Genomic DNA, 18,500 nt, shown 5'->3' on the forward strand with positions numbered 1-18,500 from the left:
TAGTGCAACATACATGTTGCAGAGTTAGATTTGATAGTGTAACACCCATGTTGTAGAGGTAAACAGTGGGATTCGATAGTGCAATATTCATGTTGCAGTGAGATTTGATAATGCAACACCCATGTTGCAGAGGTAAATAGTGTGATTTGACAGTGCAACATTCATGTTGCAGTGAGATTTGATAGTGCAACATTCATATTGCATAAGTAAGCAGTGCAACATAGCAATGAGAGCTGACACTACAATATCCATATGGCAATGGTAATTGACACTGCAACATGAATGTTGCATTACCACGTCAATTTGTTCAGAATAGTTTGTTCAAAGTTGTTTGTTCATATACCTCTACAACATGGGTGTTGCCCTATCAAATCCTACTATTTACCTCTACAGCATGGGTGTTGCACTATTATATCGCACTGTCAACTCCCATTACAACATGAATGTCTCACTGCCACGTCAGTTTGTTCACAATTGTTTGTTCAAAGTTGTTTGTTCAATAGAATTTTTGAATCTTTTTACATAATCGTTCTGTCATAATCTTGATATGCTTGGTTTTTTTGCTAAGTAGGATTGAAGTACATTAATGTAAACAAAATGTATATTAATGTCAAAGCGTGTTAAATTGCATGTTAGTGGTGATGATGCTAGGAGAGTTGTGACATTGATATATTGAGAGAAACCAAGAAGAAGAACAATGGAGAATATAGATTGATTGAGAGAGAGAGATTGATTAGGGTTAGAGTGATTGAGTTTTCTGAAAGTTACATATTTATACTAACCTATCTTGGGTGTGAAGTAACCCAAAACATGAGAATGAAAACTACTAGATATGAATGTCCACACTTATAGAAATGTGAGACTTTACATATATGATATATTCTAATACTGACATATTCTAATAAAGCGAGAAAAGAAATATATTGTACAGTATTGGAAAGTACTCAAACGTCTCAAAGCATGGAGTACTACTGTACTAGTTTTCTATATATCGGATTAAGTCTGGTCCTCACCTTAAACCAAACCCTAGTTGAACTTGTCCTTGACATTGTGAATTTGTGATTTGTGATTTGTGATTGGATCAATGTCAAAATCAAAATTTTGACAATCCTTTGGTAGCATTAAATTAAACAAGTATGCAAACCGTGCTAGGCATCGATGTTTTTTCAAGTCTTTAAACCTGTCACTTTAACATCTCTCGGATAATATGATTTTTTGAATTCTAGTTCTAATCTAAAAAATAATATAAAAACATTAGGAGGGGTTGAAGGAGGTTTTCTAAATTATTTTAAATAATGTGAAGCTAAATTATTTTAAATTCTAATTTCACTAAAGTGAGGGAGTATTTTGTAAATTCTTTAAAAAAGAGGGAGTTGATTAGAATAATTAAAGGAGGTGGTTCTAAAATCTTAAAATAGAGAAATTAAAAATACATTGTTCGGTTGATAAGAGCGCTACCTAAAGACCCAGCTATCATAGGAGTTTTTTGTAAATTGTTTAAAAAAGAGGGAGTTGATTAGAATAATTAAAGGAGGTGGTTCTAAAATCTTAAAATAGAGAGATTAAAAATACATTGTTCGGTTGATAAGAATGCTACCTAAAGACCCGGCTATACTGTGTATTTGTAATCTCTCTATTTTATGATTTTAGAACTATCTCCTTAATTATTCTAATCAGCTCCCTCCTTTTTAAACAATTTACCAAAAACTCTCTCATTTTTTTGAAATTAGAATTAGCTTCATATTATTTAAAATAATTTAGAAAATCTCATTCACGTCACTCAAATTATATTCAACCCCTCCTAATGTTTTTATATTATTTTTTAGATTATAACTAGAATTCAAAAAATCATACTATCAGAGAGATGTTAGAGCGACAGGTTTAAAGATTTGAAAAAACACTGATGCGTAGCACCATATATGATAGCCGGGTCTTTAAGAGGCACCAGAAAATCCTGAATTGCATGAGTTGGAGGGTTTGTCATTCTCTTAGAGATATGGTTTTATGAGTATTTTTGTGCTGCAAATCCTATCCTCATAGAGTACACCGTACTGATGAGAGGCTTAGGCTCAGGGTTTGGCACGGACCTCGTCGAGCTCGTCTGACCAGTGAGATCAGTCATAACATAAATTATGTCTGAACCCAGAACGAGCTTAGCACACAGGCTTCTATTGTTTGGAGACCTTGATGGCACGGACATTTGTGCACGTCGACGCGAATGACTCTGAGATATACATAATTCATTTATCATAGGAGGATGGTATTCACTTGCGGGAGCGATATGTAGTGCTATTTAGGGGATATATGTTACAGGCAGCTAGCTCACACCATGTTTTGGTATCCCCCCTGATCCGCCTGCCCATGTATCAGAGGCTAAGGACATGACCTTATATAAAGTCATCGAAAGAAATGTTGATTGGAGTTGGCTAGTAGCTTTTGACCTAGTTACATTGCAGACTTATGAGCAGTATTACTGTTATTGATTTATATCTATTGGTCATTTGCTCCCAGATGTGGGTCGTACAGGCAACGTTCATACGGTTAACAGAATGGGTGTCAGACATGAATATCACAATTGTCAGCCGTCACAGCCGACGTTTCAACAGGGACTTTAACATCTCTCGGATAATATGATTTTTTGAATTCTAGTTCTAATCTAAAAAATAATATAAAAACATTAGGAGGGGTTAAAGGAGGTTTTCTAAATTATTTTAAATAATGTGAAGCTAAATTATTTTAAATTCTAATTTCACTAAAGTGAGGGAGTATTTTGTAAATTCTTTAAAAAAGAGGGAGTTGATTAGAATAATTAAAGGAGGTGGTTCTAAAATCTTAAAATAGAGAAATTAAAAATACATTGTTCGGTTGATAAGAGCGCTACCTAAAGACCCAGCTATCATAGGAGTTTTTTGTAAATTGTTTAAAAAAGAGGGAGTTGATTAGAATAATTAAAGGAGGTGGTTATAAAATCTTAAAATAGAGAGATTAAAAATACATTGTTCGGTTGATAAGAATGCTACCTAAAGACCCGGCTATCATATAGTGTAGAGATGGATCAATGATCAAACTTAAATGTCGAAATCCAGAGGCTTGCAAACTTAAAACGTCGGAATGTCATTGACCACTTACTTAATGGACATGGGGGCCTTTATTCTATGGGCCAGATCGAAAATCCGGGGCTTAAAGTCCAACCCACTGTCTCCTGAGAATGGCTGAAAGTTTGGATTTGGCTTGGGCTGGATCAGTGAATTGGGCCTCATTGCGCAAGTGTGTAACAAGCCGGAGAGGGAAATTCGCTTCACGAAGTAATCGTTATGCAAACTGCAAACTGCAAGCAGTAACTGCCACCACATAAATAGACCATGACTTATTCGTATTGTTTACTCAACACGAGTCCTTCCACCCCCACCTCCATTTCCTTCTTTTTTGATCACCAACTCAAACTACATTCCCACCAAACTAGCTTGCTAAGTCCTGATTTTTGCTTTCTCTTTTCTCTCTTTAAACCTCAACCAAGACAGCATAATAACCCACTTACATTATTCATATGTTCATATGGAAATGCCATTCTGTTTTGTACCCTTGGTTTTACGTCGAATCAATGCTGACCGATCTATACTAGTGTACACAGCAATGTGGTCGGTAATGTTAACAGTAACTGTGGCTTTTGCTTCATTTTCACCTGAGATTGCGTTTGTAAATGCCGTGTCGCCCTCATCCTCATTCTCACAAATGTGTAAAATTGATGGTTACGTTAGGGTGCCTTTAGATCTTCCTGGAGAGGTCTTATGTTTTCCAGCTCAACTCCTTAAAAGGTCTAGTATCGATTTCTTTGTTCCTACGGTTTTTGCTGCCTTAATCGTGGCTGGTTCCGCTTGTGTGGTTCGAGCAGTCGGTTTGTGGGAAAATCAAACCGGTCGAGTGTTCTAGCTAATTTCTGGAGTCAACATGTGTATTTTCTATGGATCTTATACAGAATTTTTGTGATAAATGATATACGAGAAGGTTAGTAGAACTGTACAAGATCTTTGATGCGCTACTCCAAGTTATTTCCCCTTTTTTTTCCCGTTCTTGAAGTTTTGCATTTTATGTTAATGGTTCCAGCATGGCTACGAATAGTTTAGAACCACTTACGCACAAAGTTTAAGTTAATTGGCCTATGTCGAAATTAGGCTGAATTTTGGTTCCTGTGTTGTTTGTTCCTGTTGACATTTTAGTGTGTACCATTGTGCCAAATAAAATTTTCTTACTTTGGTGCACGAAGGAAATGCGGGAACGATTGTTGGAGTAAAAAATATGGCACTGAATGTGGTTAAAATTGTTGCGTTACAACCTTTTCATGACGAAGTTAATGGTAGAGACAACTCAGCATGACTGAAGAATTGAAACTGAAGACTGCAGAGTCAGCAAAATTTGTTATAACAGTTTCTAACTGAATCTGTTATGTCTGTAACTAATTGTAGGAACACTTGTATAAATAGAACATGAACTGTGTAAATCATTAAGTGATTCAATAATATTTTCATTGTCTCATTTCACAATTCTTTATGGTATCAGAGCATTACACCAAACGATTGTAATCTATTTCTTGATCCAATAAGCTGAAAGCTTCAATTCTGCCATTAAACCTTCAATCAAACCTTCAAATCCGCCATTAAACCTTCTTCAAAAGCTTCAAAACCAACATCAAAACTTCAATCAAAACAAAAATGGCACCACCTAAAACTACAAATCAATCAAACAACCTCAATCAAATACCTATCAATATTGAAACAACAACAACAAATTCATCTTCTTTGATGACAAATTCGTCAAATTCACCAAATCTTGCAATACAGAATATCACGAATCTGGTTCAAATCAAACTTAACAAAGATAATTATATTCTCTGGAAATCAATCTTTTTGCCTATTCTACCAAGCTTCAATCTTCTCAATTTGGTTACTGGTTAAGAACCATGTCCTCCTCAATTTCTCACAGATGAAAGAGGAAATTTGAGTACTCAAGAATGGATAAAAAGAGATCAAACACTTCTCATTTGGCTAAATGCCACTATATATCCTGACTTACTTGCCTATGTTGTTGGCATGCCTACTTCAATGGATATTTGGATTATGCTAGAAAGACATTTTGCTACTATCTCTCGATCTCACATCAATCAATTGAAGAATCAGTTGCAATCAATCAAGAAGGGAAATCAAACCATGGCTCAATATCTTCACACAATTAAAACAGTGTCTGGCGCATTTACAGCTGCAGGTAATCCTTTATCTGGTCAAGATGTTGTTTTTCATATATTGAGAGGTTTGTCAAGTGATTATGCACCATTTGCAACATCTATAAGAGTTAGGAGAGAAGAAGTTTCATATGATGAGTTGTATAGTTTGCTTATGAGTGAAGAAATAAACATAGAAGAAATGCATAAAACCATTTTGGTCAGTGAACAAACTTTTCACGCATTTGCTTCAATGAGGGATTCAAATCATAACTACAACTCAAATTGTGGACGTGGTAATACTAGTCGTGGAAACTACAAAGGAAACAACTACAATCCCAATTACAATGCCAATAGAGGGAGAGGCAGAGCAAATTATAATAATGTTGGTAGAGGTGGTGGTTATCAGAATAGTGGTGGTTATCAGAATAATAGTGGTTATCAGAATGGCGGTGGATATCAGAATGGTGGTGGATTTCAGCATAGCAATAGACCTGTGTGTCAGATTTGTGGTAAAACTGGCCATTTGGGGATTGACTGTCATTATAGAATGTCTCATAACTATCAAGGCAAGATTCCACCAGCCAAACTTGCTATGTTGGCTCAAATCACTAATTCAAAAAACTACAACAACTCTTCACCATCAGCTTCATATGCTTCAACTTTAGCTAATGCACCATAGTCTCAAGGATATTCTTTCAACTCTATTCCATCATCATTTGAGAATCCTTATGTCAATTAGGCATCATCTTCAAATGCTCCTACAAACTGGTATGTTGATACAGGTGCATCACATCATGTGACACCTGACATTTCAAATCTCTCTCTTCAGGATGATTACAAAGGAAAAGAGAAAGTAATGGTGGGCAATGGTCAAGGTATATCTATTTTACATACTGGTTCATCTATGATTATGCCTAAAAACTCTAATTCTATGTTCACCATGAATCATATTCTTCATTGTCCAAAAATGACACATAACCTCCTATCAGTGAATAAGTTTGTGAAAGATAACAAGTGTTCCTTAATCTTTGATGCATATGGATTTTTTGTGAAGGACAATGCATCGGGAAGAGGATTCTTCTCTGAGGTAAAACTGACAATGGACTCTATCTATTTCCATTTCAAATCATCACCAAGTCTCCTCCAGTTGCTTTCTTCACTTCAAAAGCTACTCAATCAACTTGGCACAATAGACTGGGTCATCAACTCAAATGAACTTTGTTAAAAGTTCTTCAAACCAACAAGCTACTGCTCAAGACTCCGGTAGAAGTTTATCTCTATGTCATGACTGTCAATTAGGAAAAAGTCACAAATTACCTTTTCAATCATCTGTTTGTAAAAGTGTATCTCCTCTGCATATGTTACATATTGACTTATGGGGTCCTGCTCCAATTTTATCTGTTAGTGGATTTTGATATTTTGTAACAATTGTTGATGGTTATACAAGGTACTGTTGGCTTTATCCCATTGCTTCTAAATCAGACTTCTTCCAAGTGTTTGTTGAATACAAAACTTTTATTGAAAAACAACTCAGTGATAAAATAAAATGCATTAGAATTGACTGTGGAGGGGAATTTACCAGTTTAAAGTTTTCTCAATTGCTTACCATGTCTGGAATAAAACATCAATTCACTTGCTCTCACACACCTAAACAAAATGGTGTGGTAGAGAGGAAAAATAGACACCTCTTAGAAGTCTTCAGAACACTGCTTTCCTAATCCCATATACTTATTGAACTATGGGTAGAAATCATTCAAACCTCTGTGTTTCTCATCAATAAACGACCATCCTCTACACTTCAAAATATTTCCCCTTGGGAAAAATTGTTTCATCATAACCCAGATTACTCATTTCTAAAGACTTATGGCTGCAGTTGCTTTCCTTGGCTAAGACCATATGTGAAAAATAAATTTGATATGAGGAGTAAACATTGTGTTTTTATTGGTTATAGTCTAACTCAAAAAGGTTATAGGTGTTTTGATCCTATTACAAGAAAAGTTTTTGTATCCAGACATGTCTTTGATGAAACAAGCTTTCCTTTCAAAACTTCTACTTCATTTACTATTCCTCTTTTTAGTAAAGTACCTCATCCTTCTCATACTAAATCATCTGATAGTTTTGTTAGTGTTCCTACATCTTCTATTCCTACTGAAACTAATTCTACTCTTATTCATTCTATTTCTTCTTGCTCTGACATTTCAATTTCATCAAATTCCAATTCTCATTCAATGAACACCAGATCAAAATGTGGTGTGTTTCAACCCAAAACACTCATAACCTCAAAACATTCTTTTCCATTAGCCTTATCTATTACACTTCAGAATCTACCACCTACACCTACAACCTATAATTAAGCTGTAAAAGACAAACACTGGAGAGATGCAATGACCACTGAATTCAATGGTCTCTTGAAGACAAAAACATGGATTTTAGTACCACCTGCATCAGGACAAAGCATTGTGGAAAACAAATGGGTTTTCAGGATAAAACAAAAGGCTGATGGGAAGATAGACAAGTTCAAGGCAAGGTTAGTTGCAAAAGGTTTTCATCAAACTTATAGAGTTAATTACAGTGAAACCTTTAGTCCAGTTGCTAAGCCTACTACAATAAGGATGATTCTTGCTATAGCTGTTCAAAGACATTGGGACATTAGACAACTTGATGTCACCAATGCTTTTCTGCATGGCCATCTAAAAAAGGAAGTTTATATGAGACAACCAAAAGGATTTATTGATTATGATAAACCTAATCATGTTTGTAAGTTATAGAAATCTTTATATGGCTTAAAACAAGCACCTTGTGCTTGGTATGAGGAGCTTGTTACAGTACTGCTACATCTTGGTTTCTCATTGTCTAAAGCAGATCCTTCTCTGTTTATTAAACTTCATGAAAATATCATTACATATCTTCTGGTATATGTGGATGATATCATTATCACCACCAGCTCCAATTCATATTGTCAACTTCTCATAAAATAGTTGAGTCTTGCTTTTGAAATGAAAGATCTTGGACATCTTCATTTTTTTTTCTGGGAATGGAGGTAAAAAGAAACAACAATTGTCTTTTTCTCTTTCAAATGAAGTACACATATGACTTACTCAGCAGAACCAAGATGCTTGATGCAAAGGTCTGTCAGACACCATGTTCTACTTCAATCAAACTTGATCCTTACAATGGTGAACTACTTTCAGATTCTTCAGAATACCGTTCTATAGTTGGAGAAATGCAGTACCTTACATGGACCAGGCCAGATATTTCTTTCTCTGTAAATCAAGTGTGCCAATATATGCAAACTCCTACTACTCATCACATGACAGCAGTAAAAAGAATTCTTCGATATTTGGAAGGTACAATTCATAAAGGTCTTTACTTTACTATTGGCTCACCTACTCTCACTGCATACTCTGATGCTGATTGGGCTGGAAGCCCATCAGATAGAAGATCAACAACTGGTTTTTGTGTTGACTTTGGTCCAAATTTGATCTCTTGGTGTGCCAAAAAGCAAACAAAAGTTTCAAGATCCTCCACTGAGTCTGAGTATAGAAGACTCGCTTATACAACAGCAGAGATATATTGGCTTTGTATTCTTCTGGATGACCTTCATATACATTTACAAGAAGTACCTGTGTTATGGTGTGACAATGTCAGTGCGATTTCTCTTTCCAGTAATCCTATCTTCCATGCAAGGTCAAGGAATTGGTCACTAGCAAACAATTAGATATCAAGTTTGTATGCACGTACAAGAGATCAAATTACAGATGTCTTTACAAAAGGGCTTTCAAGAACAAGATTTTAGGAACGAATTTTCAAGCTTTCAGTACATGAATCTCCCTTCAACTTGAGGGAAGGTAATGGTAGAGACAACTCAGCATGATTGAAGAACTAAAACTGAAGACTGATGAGTCAGCAAAGTTTGTTATAACGGTTTCTAACTGAATCTGTTATGTTTGTAACTAACTGTAGGAACACTTGTATAAATAGAACATGAACTGTGTAAATCATTAAGTGATTCAATAATATTTTCATTGTCTCATTTTACAATTCTTTAGAAGTATGATATCCAAAAATCAATCCATCTCTAAATTTTTCACAAAATTGATGGCCAAAAAACTTTTAATTCATTGTTGCGTACACCAGATGTGGTTAATTCTTAGTATATGTAACCATATCTAATGACACTCTATTTTTTGGTCATCAAGAAAATACACATACTAAGAATTTCAAACAACGGGTTGGTTCACTTGTAAATTTCAGTATGTTAAGAGATCTTGAATCTACATGTAACAAGTAGAAAAATATATTTAGAGAATAGAAAAATAGATAGCAATTAGAAAATGTATAGTGACCAAATAGCGTTGGATGAGCACAAGCTCACCCTCACCCACCTATCATATTGCCTTGGTTTCCTTCCTTGGTCAATAGGCTTGGCTTTGCTATAGCTCAAGATTTGTATTCTAGTTGCAGTAGTCTTTTCGGCCTGCCTCATTCATTCTAGAAGCAGTAGCCTCCATGCTGCCTACAGACGAGAAGCTTCGCTTCCTCCTACCTTTGAAAATAAGCTACTGGCCTGCTAACCAGGACCATAATATTCCTGGTTTGAAGTAAAATAAATTACTGAGAAAGGCTTCCTCTGTATGTGAAGTGTTTGGATACGAAGGTGGCTTCAATGTAAAACAAAATGAGGTCTAAATATTAGAATATGTCATATATGTAAAGTCCCACGTTTATATAAGTGTTGACATCCATATCTAGTAGTTTCTATTATCATCTCCATATGTTAGTATAAATATGTAACTCTGAGTAGAGATCAAACACTCACAATGACTCTAACCCTAATCAATCAATCAATCTCTCTCTCAATCAATCAATCTATATTATTCTCCATTGTTGTTCTTCTTGGTTTCTCTCAATTATTAATGTCACAATTCTCCTAGCATCACTATTAACATGCAATTTAACATGGTATCAGAGCGTCAAGTTCAATTCAAATAAAAGTTTAGTGGTATGCTAGGAGAGGAATCCCTCAACAACAATCAAAATCAAAATCAAATTTTTTTTTCTTTCAATTTTCAGAATTCAAGTCAAGTTTCAATCTTTCTCACAAGAAGAAGTTTTTCTATCTTAATTCAAGTTTCAATCTTTCTCTAGATGGATTTACTGTTCACTGGCACTATTCACCAGAACTGTTCACGGGTACTGTTTACCGGTACTGTTCATCTTCATGTTCAAGACACTTTTCAAAGTTTTGCAATCTCTTGTCTCATTATTCTCCATGGTTCGAAGTCAGCATTCAAGTTCCGCAATCTCTCTGACTTTGTAATCTCTCTGTTTCGAAATCTCGGTATAGGCGCGCCCACGCTCTAGATGAGCCTTTGTCAAGGTGCGCCCGCGTCCTTCTCTCTGTATCCTCCTGTCTCGCTATAGGCGCGCCACGCTTAAGAATAGCCTTCGTCAAGGCGCGCCTGCACCATCCTTTTTGTCTGTCGCACTAGCTAGCTGTTCAGTTTTGTTGCATGGGGCTCATCCGCTCGATTTAGTCTTGCTCAAGGCGCACCTGCGGCCTTGCCTAAACATATCAGGTCCAGTTTTTTGTATTTTTTAGAAGTTTCTCCTCATCACAACTAATATGATTTGGTAGAATTCCTAATTATTAGTTGGTTGATAAGTTCTTTCGTTTATAAGGGTTTGACTCCCTTTCATGTCATGGTTTTGAGTTCTATGGTGTTTCACCGGCTTTCTGTTTTTGCCTTCTTATTGAGAAGCTTCTCATATGCTGCTGTCGTTGATGGTTCAGCTTTTCAGGTTTTGATTCCTTTTATGCCACAGTGATGCCAAATACTCAGAAACTTATTATTTTTGCAGAAATACCTTGAGCGCGCCACGCGCCCTCATTAGCCTATTTCTGAAGCGCCGCCGCACCCAAACGCTTGGACATTGTCTCAGGCAAGAGCGCTCCCCGCGCCCGTTTTAGCCCAATTCCAAGCGCGCCTTACCCTCAAGTGCCTGGACTTCGAGTCAGGCAAGAGCGCACCCCGCGCCCTTATTAGGCTAATTCCAAGCGCACCCCGCGCCCTTTTCAGAATAAGCCCGATTTCACAATGATGCCAGGTACTCAGTTTTCATCGATCTCTCAAGTTGCAGTCACATTATCACTGCCCTATTTCATCTCTCGTGTTGTAGTCACATTATCACTGCCCTATTTAGATTCATCTCTCAGGTTGCAATCACATCATCACTGCACTATTCTAATTCAGTTTTTAGGTTACGCCATTGTCTACATTGACAGTTTCACTTTCCAGAACGTCTCATCTCAACAGTTGTTTGAGTTCTTCAACTAAAGGCAGTTCTATGCGAAAGGGGAAGCTGTATTCTTATATTTTCTTTCTGCCATTCAAGCTGTTATTTGCAAGTATGCGGCATTCCAGCTTGAGGGGGAGTATTAGAATATGTCATATATGTAAAGTCCCACGTTTCTATAAGTGTGGACATCCATATCTAGTAGTTTCTATTATCATCTCCATAGGTTAGTATAAATATGTAACTCTGGGTAGAGATCAAACACTCACAATCACTCTAACCCTAATCAATCAATCAATCTCTCTCTCAATCAATCAATCTATATTATTCTTCATTGTTCTTCTTCTTGGTTTATCTCAATTATCAATGTCACAACTCTCCTAGCATCACCATTAACATGCAATTTAACACTAAATGATGTGGATATATATTATATACAAACCCCCCTCCCCCTTGCTGCTCCGAAACTAATACTCAGTAGTCCTAGCCTCCTTGCCTCACTAACAAAATATCACGTGAGGCATTGATGTATACAGAGGTATTAGATATGAGCACTACAAGTTTTGGAACAAACAAACAATAAAAGAAGAGCAAGCCCTAGTCTTCTTGACAAGTCACTCCAAACACTTCAACTAAACTAATTCCTTTTTCATATTACACCTTTATTTCTTCTAATGGGAGAACCGTATCTAAATAAGGGAACTTACTCCAATGTAATTCAATTCAAACATGTAATTAATTCAATGTAATCCCAATTAGTGATTGGGTATCTCGATCGATAGTCGTAAGTTTGAACATTGCAATAAGCTAGCCAAGAACCCAAAAGCAATATATCGTTGTAAACAAAAGCATTAACGTTATTCCAGGAGTTCTTGACACGTGAAATATAGGCAATTGCTTCAAACTTTCTTCAATCTGAAATATGCATTTCCAAAAACGTCTTAATTGAAGCCTAATAGCAGGTTTAGGAAGTGATATCCAAATTAAAAAAACCAAATATTAGAACCCAATGAAACGATTAAAGAACTGAATTTGGTAGAATGTTACCACTCAATAGTTGGAAGGGCTAAGAAGAAAATGAAGTAACCAGAGTAGAAGAGCAGCACAACAGTTGGAGCGTGAACGAAAGTCTACTATTCAGGAAGTGTGAAAAATGGTCGTGGAGTGAGTGTGCAAGAATTCCAAGAGAATAAAAGATTGCGTCTTCTTTTTGTTTTTTCACCGAGATATCAGCTCCGAGATTTAAGGAAACCCGAATTAAATTGACCATTACAATGGTTATAGACGACTTAAAAAATGAAAAAGGATGGATTAAAGTTGCATGAAAGACGGTTATAGACAACTGGAAAATGTTGCTTGGATTAAAGTAACTAATGCAGTCCTTGACCAGTTGGGAAGACGACTTGAAAATTGAAAAAGGAATTTTTGTTAAAAAATTACAATTAGTTGGCAGTATACAAGACACTGGCTGGGGATGATCTAGGATTCTTGACGGGGAGGCTGCTGCTACCACACGCATTGGCCAACGTACCCTCCTCACTACCCAAATATTAGAATCGTACAAACAAAATTGGCTATGAATTTTAAGCTAAGCAAAGTTGGGATTTGAGCCCATAGCTCGCTCATATATCTACTCGCTATTCGATTTTAGTATATTTAAGTTGTTTATCATCACTTTACCTTTGTCAAATTTTTGGTTGAACCAGAAGATCAAATTAGGAGATCATACGTGTAACCAAAGAATCTGATGGAATCTTGGTCCGTTTTAAAACCACGAAACGTCAAGTTCAGGCAATGTTACGCTTTGTTCCAATTTGAAGACACAGTTTGGTGTCTTCATGGTGTTAGTAATAAGGACATGATTCAACTTTCAATATGTTCCTTTTGCCGCATGTTCGATGTTTAGCTTTTCACTTTGCTCTGAAGATCAGTGCACGTTTGTTCGCTTATATTTGACTCTTGCCAATTTTGTTTATGTTGTTTTCCTCTTTTTCTTTATTGTCCTTGAAAAAATCATTCTCACATTACAGAGAGATTATCAAGAACAAAAGCATAATTTCAATACAAATAATAGTAGTGTAGAAAAGATAAACCTAACCACTAAAATTATGAAGTTCAGTATTCCAAATTAAGAGTATATTCTTACCAATATATTTTGATGTAAACCCACAGATGAAACCTAGTTTTGCTAGTCATAAATATTTCCTAGTCAATTACAATTTGGGAGTTTTGTCAATTAGCCGTCTCATACGTTCAACTTTTTCATTAGAAGCTAGTTAAGACATGTAATGGGGTTTTGAATGTTTCCTCTTTTCTATTCCAGTAGTACGTCTTGTTCATGAACCCCACTAATAGATCTCTAAAGAAATTGAATAGAATACTTCATATAAATATAGCAATCCAGTAGTTTTGCAGTTTATCTCCCTCTAAATTGAGATTGCGGTGCTTGTGCATTTCAAATGTTCAATCAATGAGCTAGAAGTTGACGGATAAAATTATGGAAATTGAAATGAAACATAAACTCTTTATTCCTTTATATATTCTACTTGAATACATGTGGCTAATTACTATCATGACCACCATTTAAGACCACTATTTATATGTATTCGTAATTTTGTATTAGCAAACGCTCAATGGAACAAAACTTTTTCTTCCTAATTGAGTTGGACCAAAGGTGTTCTGTTCCAACGATGATCTTTCTTAGAGGTGCCGAGAAAAAAGAAGGGCCACACTCTTGATATATTGATGGTGAATTCATAACGTGAAGGGCTTTATGAGCAAGGTTATGGATTTTCCATGCCACTAATAAAGATTCCTTTCACGTTGGTGCAAGTTGAAGTTGCTGGTCCATCTAACAAAATATATTTAAGATCGATGTTGGCAAGTACAACGTTCTCACATGCCATACTTGAACTGCACACCAAAGTAACTTCAGACTTAGTAGTTGCGGTGCCTCTGATATTCTTAAAAAGAACATCACTAATCTTCACTTGTGAGGGCTGCAAAGGATAAAAAAAGAGAGTAAGTTATATGGCAATTTCAGCTCTTTTAGTCATAAATATATACTCGAAAAGATTACATATATGCAGATTAACGAAATGGTGTACCTTATTAGTTTCACAACCCCTCCCCGGGCAATACTCTTGATCAATGCTAATAGGGTTTTTGACGTTGGTCATTATGATGTCTTCAAACGTGAGATTATTAGCTTTGCTGGGGGGTGATCCTGGCCAACTCTTGACTCTAACCCCCCATTATCAGTGCCTATTAATTTACAATTTTGTACATGCACCCAGCTTACATCCTGCTCATTTGGATACTTGCCCAAACTTCCTACGCTGCAATTATACCAAATATCAATAATTTTTATTCAAAAGCTTCACAATATTTTAGCAAAAGCAATATATACTCAGGTTTATTCTAAATAAGACGTGTGTGAGTATGTGAACCCTGCCTAATACCATGGCCTGGTCCACAAATTATTTTCGAGATAAAGATATTGTTGTTGCCTGGTCCAATGGTGATGCAATCATCACCAACACCAACTATAGAAGACGTTATATTGATATTTGTAGACTGACTTATGTGAATGCCATCAGTATTTGGGCTTTTGTTTGGGGCTGTGATGTTCAAATCTTGGATAAGGATGTTGTTGCTCATTAAGAAGTTCATGTGGAAGCCTTTACTATTTACCAATGCAATATTGTTAATCATACCTCCTGAAACTTTGACGATTTTCAGAGTCTGCAAATCACATGTAGTTGATAAACAATCTTTCTTAGGATCAGTCCAAAATTAGTATATAAAGATGATAGTAGCATAAACATATTAGTAGAAGTGGTGTGTGGCGTAGTGTTCCAGGAAGTACCACTTCTTTGTTATGCGATCTTTTGGTGTTTTTGTATTTACTTTATTTCTTTTGTGTCATTTTATAGAAAAATAATAACAGTTTGTCAGTTTACCATGATTTACCCCTAGATGTAAATCGGCCATTGAGTGTGGCATGATATTTGGAATGGGTGTTCCAACCACCTTGATGTTTCGGTGTAATGATTAGAGATACAAACTTTACTTACAATAGGGTAATTTTTGCATTTTCCTCGTACATTATGACAACCAGAGCGTCCATAGGATGCTTCTGCATGGCCATCCAACATTCCAGTACCAGCTCTAGTGATATTAATAGAAGACAAGTCCCCGAATTCAAGCCAGGCTGAGTCCTCAAAGGCACTCATATCTGGAGGAGCCTTCAATGTTCCCCTTATTTCAACATTTGGGGACTTATTGCAAGTTAAGGCCCACAAAAAGACACTGGGCCTACTAAGAATTCTCCTCTAGGAACAATGAAGGTTGAATCCCCAGCGTGCTTGCAAGCATCAGTCCAGGCAGCTTGAAATGCCTACAAAGAAATTGAAAAAGCTTGTGTTTAATTTTAGTGGTGAAGTATTGAAGTATATTTCTTTTTGTTAAATGTGCTCACTATTAAGCTAGATTAATTTTAATTTGGTATTTGGCTTTTTAAGCACATGAACAATTGTAAAGTTCGGTAATATATATGTGAATGCTCTTTGAGGATCAACCTTGTGAGAGAATTCACTATTATCCCACGTAGATATAGTTGTACTAAAAAAGACCCAGATAATAAATTCTCTCTTATTATTCAGATATTATAAAACTCACTGATTTACTATCGGTCTTGGCATCTGCCACAGCTCCATACTTTGTAACGTCAAAAGCTCCTAGCGAACCATCTCCGGTAGAAGTTTGAGTTGCAGTTGGTGAATCAACTTTTGGGGCTGGAGCCGTAGTTGGTGAATAAACTTTCGGGGCAGGAGATGGATTATGTCTTGCATTTGCGAAAGTGAATGCTAGCGAGTAAGCAGGCAAACATGTTAATTAAGCATATTACATATACACAATTCTTGCTCAAGGCCATTTTTCTTCAAATTGAGTTTGGAGGGAATATATGAAATGGTACAATCATGAAGTAACGACAATTTATATTGATCCTCAGTACTCAACTTAGAACACGCTAGTTTAAAATTTGCTAAATTTAGGAAGGAGTTATTTAAGTTATAACTACTTTTACCTGACCAACTGTTTTTGTTTGCCTTTTGTTGGTAGGCAGGCTAGTATCTAGTTGTTAGGTTTTACAGATTAATACATATTTTTCTGTTACAGATCGATTTTAACTATTTTTTCTCTGCTTGTTTTAAGTATTTCATACCCATAATGATCGAGTATACTCCAAAAACTAACTAGTACCATACATCATATGGAAAAAGAAATATTGACAACTAACCTCAATATTTTTAGATCTGCTTCAAATACTAGTTGCTAAAGTAATAATTAACAAAATTAAAACCTTCTTGAGATTTGATCTTAATAACTTATTAAATAAAAAAAATTCTTGAAGTTGTGAGTAAAATTGAAGAGTGAAAATAATATTGAACAAACCGACATAATATTGCACAAAACCGTGGCAAAATGATCTAAACAGTGTGTCACATGTCCAATCTCTTATCTCTGTTTTGCAATTGGTTGACATGTTTATTTGTACCCAGAATTTTAAAAAATATACCTATATTGTTCCCATTTACTTATGACAACATTCAAATACTATCTCTCCCAAACAATCACATCACCATCGTATCCCAAAAAAATCAATATTAATTAACAAAAGCAATCTAATAACATACACAAGTATTTCAAGAGTACAATTTTGTTTACTTAGATATATAAATGTCATTTTATAAGTCGAATATGAGTAAATGTAAAAATTACATCTAGTAAGAAACTAGCTATAAAGTTACGTAGATAACATTTTCCTAAGAAAATAGTAGGAAACTCTAGATCCACGAAAGCCAATAGAATCTCAAGATCCTACAAAAACCAAAACAAAAAAAAAATTAAATAATATAAACAAACGAATATATCCAATGAATTCATTAACCCACTAACCAAATGAAAAACTTTGGAAAAGCTAGTCCAAGGTATAATCATAAAAAATAAACAAAAGTACTATTCATCAGAGAATCCATATGGTTGTCATAAACACAACAACTCAAGGTGTAGCATGAAAACTTGATGAAGCTCAAGAGTGATCCCCAAAACAAAAACATCATTTGTGACCTAAAAAAAAAAAAAATATATATATATATATATATATATATATATATATATATATATATATATATATATATATATATATATATATATATATATATATATATATATATATATATATGCCTTGGCTAGAGTGACATCCTTATTGTACATCCTATCAAATAGTGCATTTCAACAATGAATTAGTGGCTGATTTTTTGTAGATATATTCTACCCACCATGGATTATATCTCTACAAAATATTAGCTCAATTCGATATTTCTAGCCTTGTCAAACTTAAAATTATTTCTAGACCGTTAGATAAAATTGCAAACTTAAAACACTATTTTTGACAAAGTTCCACATATTTGATTGAGCTAATTTTTTGTAGGGATATAATCCATGGTGGGTAGAATATATCTACAAAAAATCAACCACTAATTCATTGTTGAAATGCACTTTTTGATAGGATGTACAATAAGGATGTCACTCTAGCCAAGGCGATTATATATACACATAAAAAGAGTGCATTTGTCATGTTACTATATGTCCTACCCACCTAGCTCAACTTTAAAGATATATCAAACTTATAGATTTAAAGCTTCTTATTCTGATCCACTTGAAAATTTAAAAGACATGTGAGCAGATTTTTGCAATCAGGCAGCACACTACTTTGCCTAAGCTACATCTAATCTTCATTCAATAATCAATACGATATACATAACAAAGAAACTGAGGCGTTACTTCTAATAAATGATCACCAATCAAGTTCATGCCAAAGGATTGGCTGGGCCAAGGTATCTATTGCCTTGGTTGTTGATGGGTTTAGATGCACTTCTACCAATGGTGTATATCTCTTAGTGAGTGTAGTCATTGTTCA

General features: G+C 35.3%; 1 protein-coding gene and 1 long non-coding RNA gene across 2 annotated transcripts; one reads left to right on the top strand and one right to left on the bottom strand.

Moving 5' to 3' along the window:
• The first annotated feature begins 3,456 nt into the window (after positions 1–3,456).
• LOC147488725 (uncharacterized) lies at positions 3,457–4,533 on the top strand. Its single transcript, XR_015201613.1, has 2 exons — positions 3,457–4,005; positions 4,218–4,533. It is a non-coding gene; the product is annotated as an uncharacterized LOC147488725 (long non-coding RNA).
• A 9,765-nt stretch (positions 4,534–14,298) lies between these two features.
• Positions 14,299–15,750, bottom strand: LOC147488726 (polygalacturonase-like). Its single transcript, XM_086574472.1, has 3 exons — positions 15,592–15,750; positions 15,209–15,259; positions 14,299–14,514 (listed from the first exon to the last, which is right to left on the bottom strand). Exons 1-3 carry the CDS (start codon positions 15,748–15,750, stop codon positions 14,299–14,301), a joined length of 426 nt encoding a protein of 141 aa, XP_086430598.1.
• Between the last annotated feature and the right edge of the window lie 2,750 nt (positions 15,751–18,500).

The sequence above is a fragment of the Coptis chinensis genome, chromosome 7 (genome assembly GCF_015680905.1).
Source record: "Coptis chinensis isolate HL-2020 chromosome 7, ASM1568090v1, whole genome shotgun sequence".
Taxonomy (NCBI): Eukaryota; Viridiplantae; Streptophyta; class Magnoliopsida; order Ranunculales; family Ranunculaceae; genus Coptis; species Coptis chinensis.